The sequence below is a fragment of the Tenrec ecaudatus genome, chromosome 6 (genome assembly GCF_050624435.1).
Source record: "Tenrec ecaudatus isolate mTenEca1 chromosome 6, mTenEca1.hap1, whole genome shotgun sequence".
Taxonomy (NCBI): domain Eukaryota; kingdom Metazoa; phylum Chordata; class Mammalia; order Afrosoricida; family Tenrecidae; genus Tenrec; species Tenrec ecaudatus.
Window position 1 is genome coordinate 103367711 of NC_134535.1, and position 9262 is coordinate 103376972.

Here is a 9262-nt window from a genome sequence, read left to right on the forward strand (position 1 = left end):
CAGAAAACCCCATGTTTCCCAGGGTTCACACACACACACACACACACACACACACACACACACACACACACACACACAGGGCTTCCATGAGTCGGAGTCAGCTTGACTGTAAATGTCGTCTTCTTTTAATGTAGGGAGGCAAGGCGGCAAAGTGGCCGAAGCGGCTAGCGAGCCGGGCCTGCAGGTGTCTGCAAGGCACTTAAACTCACAGCCTTCAGTCCTCTCACAGGGAGAAAGGAGGCCGCTGCTAACACCCACCTCAGGGGATTTTCCGAACACGCACTCTGAGGGGTACCTAAAGGAGGACACCAGTGCTCAGCACCCGCCCGGCAGGAGCTCAGCGAGTGGACGCCATCGGTCTACATCGTTTTTCAACCTTCAGAGTTGACTGTACAGCCTGTGCGCAGGGCAGGCCCTTCACGTCTTTCCCTTTCTGCTGCCTCACCTGTCGTGTCCCTGCAGAGTAACCTTCCCTAGGGCCCAGGAGGGGACAAGATGGAAAACAGATCATTGTTGCCTCCTGCTACCCGCTCTGAGAAATGCAATACAGAGCAACATAAACTGCTGGCCGTCATTAAGTAGCTGGCGGTCGGGGGGCAGATACATCGTTTCCTTTCCTGCACAGGATTCCTGGGACCCACTGCAGCGTTAACCAGAGGACAAAACTCTCTCCTGCTCTCCACGTCCCTAGACACGAGCTAACAATGGGCCAACTTTGGCTCCGGGGATGGGGACAGCCCAGAGGCACCAGTGCTGACAACTTGAATGCCACCCCTGCCAGGAGCCTGGGATCGTGAAGTCTCCTTCTGAGCCACGCTCTCGCTATACCAGAACAGGGCACTCCCAACTCCAGGCCCACATCACAAGTGCAGGCACCAGAAATCACTTTGGAAGCAGCACTCCGGACGGGGGATTTCGGGAATAGGATGGGAGGGGAGTGAGCACCAGAACTGAAGGTGATTTCCACAACTCATGTTAAAGGCGGTTTAACCATGGGGGGAGGGAGGGAAATGTTCTGAAATTGAATACAGATTGTAATTGTAATGAATACAAATGATTACAATGGTAAAGATTGTACAATTTTTCTTGATACGGTTGAACTGTTGAATTGTGTGATATGTGGATTGTCAATAAAACTGTTGTTTTTTTAAATCAGCAGCCGCACACATCAGCAGCGCAATTGCTGCCCACAGAGGCCAGGTGCCGCACTGTCCCCATGCTTCCCTGTCACCCTGCAGCGAGGAGATGCCGACTCACTGCAGCCCCATAGGACGGGGTAGACTGCCCCAGTGGGTTTCTGGGATGTAACTCTATTTGGAAGTAGCAAGCCCCATCTTTCTCCCATGGAGCAGCTAGCTGATGGTTTTGAACTGCTGACCTTGTAGATCACAGCCAACTCCAGAGTTCAAATCCCCACACAGCCCTCTGGGTGTGTTCCATGCCTGGAGTGCAGAGGGTCCTCTTGAAATGTGCTGCGTCCCAAGCACGTGGGCTCTACACTGACCTTCTTTGGTTGAATTCACTGATAGTCACAGATCCCTATTGGAGACGCCAAGGGCTGTGTAAACGCTACACTAAGGACCCTGTGGGCCACGCATCATCGAAGATTCTGGAGTCCCTGCAGAGATCAGTGCCTAAGGAAAGTGCACTGCTTGGCCTATGTCCTTTTGTCGAACAGAAAAGTCAATACAGAGGGAGGCATTTACCCAAGGACCAAGCCCAGAGGATTCAGAAAGGAGGCGGGAACCAGGAACAGAGGGGAGAGGTGCGGGAAGCAATGGTACATGAAGGAAATCGCAATGGATGAGTAGAATCAGAATGTGTATGAATTGCTGGATATAGAACTATGCTCTGCTTCGTAAACCCTCACCCAATCCATAATGCAGGTATTTTTTAAAAAAGGAAAAAGGCAGTACGGACCCATCCCATCAAATCGGAATCCCAGGAGATGTGAAATGCCATGTACTGAGGCGAGTAGAGGTGCCCTGGTGGCCCAGTGGTTATGCCTCAGGTCGCTAAGTGGAAACTACCAGCGGCTCTGAAGGAGACACCGCTCTCTACTCTCATAAACAGTTACAGTCTCGGAAACTCACAAGGGCAGTTCTACCATCCTGTGGGATCGCTCCAAGTCCGTGCTGACTCAATGGCAGTGAGTTTGTTTTTCATTTTTGAGACTGGGGAAGCACCAGCCTTTCTACACGCAGCTCCCCAGTGCCCCCAGTGCTGAGCCCCCACTGTGAAGATGATCCAGGAAGGACCTGACTCCAGGTGTCCCTTGTCCTTGTCTTGTCACCTGACCTCAACCTCACACTTCTCCAGGGCAGGAATTCCTTTCTGAATCCTCAGTAGCGACTAGACAGAGGCTCATGGCGACTACAGGGAAGGGTAACCCTACCCCTGAAGGTTTCCAAGACTGTAACCCTACCCCGTCCCCCCACCCCCCACACACACCCCCACATACACACACCCCCACACACACACCTGGAAGCCACCTCTCCTGCTGAGTCTTGTTTTTAAATAAGTTTCTGTTATGTTCTCAGGGAGTGTACATACCATACTAGGTTTTCAGAGACTAACTGTTAAGGAAGTAGAAAGCCTTATCTGCCTCCCCTCGTGCATAGCAGTCCGCTGCATAGCCTGCTACACGGCCGGCCTCCATCGCATCACTACGAGGCAGAACTGATTTGATGGCAGTAACACTTGACTTTCTTTTTGGAGACAATTGCTAACCACAAGTTCAGCAGTTCAAAACTACCAGGAAGATAAGGCTTTCTACGCCTCACAAAAGTTGGTTTCTAGCGAGACAGCAACCGGATGAATGCTTTTACTAGGTGCTCAGAAGAGGAAGTTGGGGGGCAGGGGGAGTCAGCCACAAGTACAAGAAAGAAGAAAATGTCCTGAAATTGATTGTGGTGATGATTGTACCACTCTTCTTAATATGACTGAGCTACTGAATTGTAGGGTGTGTTAATTATATCTCAATAAAAAATGTTTGTAAGTCAGTTACATTCACAGAAACGCCAGGAGCAAGTCTACTCTGCCCTATAGGGTTGCTATGAGTTCGAATCAAGTTGAGGGTAAGGAATTGTTTTGTTTCTTGTTTTGAGATGGATGCTAGACATAAAGGCGGTGAGGAAACTGTTTTGCTCGGACAAGAACACTTCAAACAGGATCGCAGTACTATCGATGCCTCTGCACCACTTCTTGAAATGGGAATAATTCAGACAAGGCAAAGCTAGTCAGCAAAATAGCAAAATAGTCACTACAAGTCTACAAGCCAAGAATTGTTCATCATAACATACTTACAACATAGCTATGTGTTTATACTTGATCAGTGTTTATATGCTCATAATTTATAAGTAGAGCGTGTCTATCTATACTGTTAGGGAGCTCACCAGAGGCTCCACAGGACAAAGTTAAGGCTACTCTGAAAGATTTACAGCCCCGGAAACCCTATGTAAGGCCGCTGTGCATGGGAACCATCACAATAGTAGTGGGCTGGGGTTCCATGCATACGGTTATGGTTTTTATTCTGGAGCCTTGCAGTTGTCCCAAGAAGCATGCCTGCAAGCATTACTTGAATGGGTTTTGTAAGAAGGCAGAAAGGTTATTCAGGGAGGTGGCAGGCAGACCACCAAGGATTTGGGTGTGGGGTATGGGGCAAGGGGGGCAGAGAAACCTCTGGGAAGCATGGTGGTGGTTATGGAGGTAGGGATGGTGGGTGGCATGAGGGCACTCAGTGACAGAGGGAGAGGTGGGTGTGGCAGAGGGCTCTCATCCTCCTCTTCCATCCAGAGCATAGTCGTCAAAGCCGCTCTTATGCGGTTTCCATTACAGTTTATAAACTCCATTTGACAACAACCCTCTGGCGTCCAGCGTAAGTTTGCTCTCACTTTGGCGATATTACAATGCGTTCAAGAAGGGCTCAACGCAGAGGCCACTGGCTGTCTTTACAAGAACGTCGGAATTACTGCCTTCCTACCCCATGCTCTACTATCACTAGGCACTGTTGTTTTTGGTTTTTTTTCCCATGCTCTACTATCACTAGGCACTGTTGTTTTTGGTTTTTTTCCCCATGCTCTACTATCACTAGGCACTGTTGTTTACGCTCAGAAAAGACCACATTGCTGCTGGAAGTGGACTCTGGGGCCAGGGCGTGGTGCCCCAACAGACTGGACTGGAAAACACTCCTAAAGGCCAACAAACGATCCTTGAACTTAAAAAAAAAAAAAAGACCACATTGCAAAATAAATTCCATACTATGGTAGAAATAAAGACTAAGTTCCCTGAATAATCTCTGACCTGGGAAGATTGTCTGTCTAGTAAATCTGTGTTAAACCACCACCAACAGAAAACCACCAGTTTTGCCCTGTCAGTTCCAACATGGGACCCCATGCATGTCAGAGTGGAACTGTGCTCTGTAGGGGCCTCGTGGTTGTGACCTTTCAGACACAGACTGCCAGCCCTTTCTCCTGCAGCATCTCTGAGTACGTTTGAACAGTCAATCGTGCTGTTAGTGGCTGGTGCTTGGCCATGAGTGTCCCCCCAGGGACCCCAAAAATGTGCCAAGGCCTCCCACTCTTGTTGAGCTTTTTGTTGCCTGGCTGCAAGTCCCCTTGCTTCTCACTTAAGGGTACGGAGGACAGAGGGGCTTGAGACGGAAACAGGTGGTTGCCAGAAGAAAGAAAGAGTACTCCTGTCCTTTCCTGGATGACACCGATTGTCTCCCCGCTTTTTAATGGCCTCCCATCATTCCTCCCCCACTGCTGTGTCTGTACTTGGCTCTCATTGTCCTGTTCCTGCCCCTACTACCTTCCCTACTCACCATTCCCACCCCCACACCCACACCCCCAGCATCTCCTCTTTGCTTCCCACCAAGTCAGCCCTAGTGGCGGTGGGAGAGAAGCAGGATGGAAAGGGAAAGACTGGGGTGGAGGGAAACATTCCATTTCTGTGGGTTGACCAGGCTCAACGTTGGGTCAATGGTGATGGCTGGCTACAGAGAAAGTAAGCAAAACAGGATAAAAGTCAATGTCAACTTTATATCGCTCCCATGACTCAAACTCCAAAGGTGATCTCCTGAACATGGATGAATGCCCTAGTGAGAACGTGTCATCAAGCCACGAACGTAATTAAGTGCCCCCATAGTCTATGTTTACAAGTTACTGCCCAGAATGCAAATAGGATATAAACAGGATCAGATTCCAGAGTGGTAAAAACATTTTTAAAAGAGTTTTCTTATAAAACATCCTTCTAGGAAACCACAACATCACTTTTATCCCCACTAGGATAAAGGCTAAGAAAGCACTTGGCACAAGTAGGCACAAGATCTACAAGAAAAGGACTCGATGGTGGGCCTCCCTGGGGACTCTTCTTCCCACAACTTCTAACTCATTGGAAACGGGCTGGAATCGCTCCGGAAGATGTCATTTTCGTCCAGCACAACCTCCTGTGACTGCCCTATAAAGCATCAGTGGCTTGACTTCATGGTCCAGTGAATGAATGGGGGGCGGAGCGCAACTCTCAGCTGGGTGCTTACCTCTTCTGGTTCATGGATGCCACCTGGAGCCACCCGTTGGTGCAGGGGTTGTAGGAATGCGCAGCGGAGATCTCCTGGCTGGTGATCCGGTAGCCGCCCACGATGAAAAGGTAGTTGTCCAGGATGGCGGAGCCATACCCCCTGACATTGACCAGGTCTGGCGGAAGGTTGTTGGCCAGCGGGAACCAACGTTCCGTCGTCTCCTCATACCTGAGCATGGACGGGGGCTCGCCCTGGTAAGGATGCGGGGCCAGGGGCCCCCCCAAGAAGTCCCCTAAGGCCACGAGGACCGGGGTGCCAGTCATCCGGACCTCCCGGAGCCTCTGCAGGAGGCTGACATCCCCGGGAGTGGGAGGCGGAGACCCCAGGAGGTGGAACTGGGGCATGCGCAGCACCTCGTGGAAATGGGTGCCCATGAAGCGCACGCAGGCCTCCTGCAGGTCGGCCAGGCCGTACACCTGCGCCAGGCGGTAGAGCTCCAGGCAGTTGTCGAGCCGCACCTGGGACAGCAGCAGCTGCAGCAGGGACGTGACCTGCAGGAAGGAGGCCGCTTCCACCAGCGCGGCGAGCAGGCTCACCCCGTCCGCGTCGTCTTCCCCGTCCGCCCCGGCCCCGGCCTGCTCGGCCCGCGGGCCCGGGAGCCAGCCTTCGCGGGCTCCGCCGCCGTTGATGAAGTCCAGCACCAGCCGCAGGCCCGGCGCGCTGAGGCCGCGCAGCTGCTGCACCTCGGGGCCGCCGGGCGCCGCGCGCCGCGCCTCGCGCATGCCGGAGCGGTAGAGCGCGCGGAAGTAGTCGCTCTGCTCGATGAGCTTCCTCTTGCTCACCGCGTAGCAGCGGCCCTCCAGCCGGATCTGCACCATCTCCTCGGCCGACATGGCTGGAGGGCCCGCGGCCGGCGGGCTGCCCGCCAGGTCGGCCGCTCTCCCCGCCCCCACGCGCGGGCCGGTGCCAGGTCGGGCCCGGGGCGGGGGGAGGGGGACACGGTGCCCAGTGCCCGGGCTCTGGAGCTCGCCCAGCCCCGCGGGGTCGCTGCCGAGCCTCCCCCGGGGCAGCCCCGCCGCCTGGCCCGCCCCCGCGGCCACTCTCCGGAAGCGACGCCGCCCGGCCGCGCTCGCGCTCCCAGGGCCCGGCGTCGGGAGGCGGCGGCTCCGGGCCCGGCGGGTACCCCACCCCCAGCCTGCTCCCACGTCGCCCTGCTCACTTCCGCCAGCAGGACCCCCGCAGGCCGCTGCCCCTCGGGCTGGAGCCCGCTTGGGGACCGAGGTGCTGCCGCGCGGGCGGCTGGAACCTGGAGGGTGTGCGTCCCCGAGCCTTGCTGCGCACTGGCCCTGTCGCCTGCCAGCGTCTGCCGTGATGCTCGTGGGTGGCAAAGGAGGGAAGTCAGTCCAATTCCCCCCCCTCCCTACACACACACACACACACACACACACACACACACACACACAGCTTTACGGAGTGGGGAGGAAGGATGGGCATCTGGGGACTAAGGGGTCACAGACATAGTTAAAGGTCTTCCATGTCGCCCCGTCTGGCATCATGCCCCAGAGGACAGGAGACATAATAGGCCCTCCCTAGGCATGTCAGTGGTACCAGGGGCCGATACTTGGGTACCATCATCTAGAAGACCACTGCAGGCCGCAGTTCACGGGGTCTACGGGGCACTGGAGGAACAAAGTTGGAGAGCAGAACTTGTCTTTGCAGCTGGGCCCAGTGATCTTCCTGTTAGGAAGGAGGGCTGGGGAGAGGCAATGGAGGCGGAGGAGACTGAAGTACCATTTGACTTTTCTTCTCCTGAATCATAGTTAATTTTCTAACACATATTGCTAACAGCCCTTGCTTCCCCCGTGCCCCCATTCGTTGGGCAAGCCATGAAGGAATGTTATCTCTGGGTATTAGGCCAGTCCATTTTTGCTGATACTTGCCTTTGGAGGTAACACCAATCATCTCTTAATACCAGCCATCTCCCCCTGGCCCCAACGTGTGAGTCCTACTTACAGAGAGGCTGCTCTTTGCCCATCTTCTCTTTGAACCAATAAAAAGGTCATGCCATTTAATAGACGGCATCCTTATGTTGCTCGTGAGATAGAATCCCCGAAAGGGAGAGGGGCAGGAAGGAAAAATATTGTTACTTTTGAGGAGAAGAAGGAGGAGGTGGGTGTTCACTCTTAACAAGAACCAAGATTTGAGAACCAACTGTAATAGTTACCAATGTGAAAGAAAAATGTTGATTCAAAAAATTAATACCAAGCTTCGGCTTTCTTCTTGAACAACAAGCTGTTCAATAATATCTTCCCAACCCATGTCCCTACTACAGACAGAAGAGAACCCCAGTAATGCAAATTAACATCCGCTGTTAGACACAGGAAAGGTTCTTTTGCACCACTTTCTCTTTTATACCCTGCTCCCCTTAATTTTTATTTTTGATGACACTGTTTTTGATAGACATATTGTCACGTATTATTTTCTTCTAGAACACCATGGGTAAGGAACGGAAAAGACGGGAAATTCTGTATATGCTAGCCTACATAAGAACAATCAAGGAAACAAAGAGGTGTCTGTGACGTGCATCATTCTGTTTTCTTCCTTAGATTCTTTTGAAAACGCTCAGCCGTTCACCTTGTTTCACCTGCCCTCTCAATCATTACTGATAAACCGCTATTCTTCCACCTTTTTCTCACACGCTTGTTCTCAATGAGGCTGCAATCAGATTCAGGTATTAAGAGTGTACGTAACCATGCAAGTAGCACTTTGTAAAAGTGAAGGACCAAGTGCAGTTAAGCAGTAGACTGGAGACTTTGCCTGGGAGGCTTCCCCTTACCCGTTTACCCCTGCTATATCTAAGAGAACTGGGTTTATTTGTGCCTCAATCCGTGACACAGAGTCTTAGTCTCTACGAAGAATCTTTCACCAATGGATGTTTTTTATTTCCCAACTGTCATAGATATGCCCCAGACTGGTATTTTCTTGTCTTTAAAAAACAACCACATATCCCTCACGCTCATTTAAAATAAAACAAAAGATCTAAGAGTGATCTACATTACCAAGGCAATTCAACCACAGTAGTACCATTGGGGATGATCATATTGCACAAGGAAATTTGGGGGTTTATCTGATTATACTGAACACTGATTTTGTTTAAATTTAGCACTTTATTGGGAGGTCTTACAGATATCATAACAGTCCATAGTTCAATCACATCAAGCAGTTTTGTACAATTGCTAACACAATCAGTTTCAAAGCATTTCATTCTTCTTGAATTCCTGGATATCAGCTCCCCTTTATCCCCTTCCTACAGCCCCCCCGGAATCCTCCCCCCTCCCCTTATAATTGTTCAGTTTGGATTTTTTTTGCCATATCTTATATCTCCATTCACGTACAATTCTGTTGTTCGATCCCATTGAGTGGGATTATACAGTCATCAACGCTATCTGCTCCACATTCCCCCTTCAACACCCCCCTCTCTTCCCACACTCTCAGGGAACCATTACTGCTGTTACTGTTTCTGAAGGGCTATCCAGGTTGGCTGTCTTGTACGGGATGATACTAAATATACAAATGAACATACGCAAATCTAACATGATTAATGAGGTAAAATTAATAAAAACCATAATAGTAAGGTGAGCACTGATCTTGAAAGCTTTTTAGTCCCTGTCTTGACAATAGCATTAGGATTGGGAACATCTTAAAAGATAGTATCTTAATAATTTCTACACCAAGTTTCTT

General features: G+C 51.3%; 1 protein-coding gene across 1 annotated transcript in view; it reads right to left on the minus strand.

Moving 5' to 3' along the window:
- KLHL42 (kelch like family member 42) overlaps positions 1 to 6687 on the minus strand; it is a 30867-nt gene extending 24180 nt beyond the window's left edge. The window contains exon 1 of the mRNA XM_075551928.1: positions 5540 to 6687. Within this exon, the coding sequence (XP_075408043.1) occupies positions 5540 to 6414 (875 nt within the window). The 5' untranslated portion in view covers positions 6415 to 6687. The remainder of the gene's footprint in view (positions 1 to 5539) is intronic.
- Positions 6688 to 9262: the final 2575 nt, after the last annotated feature.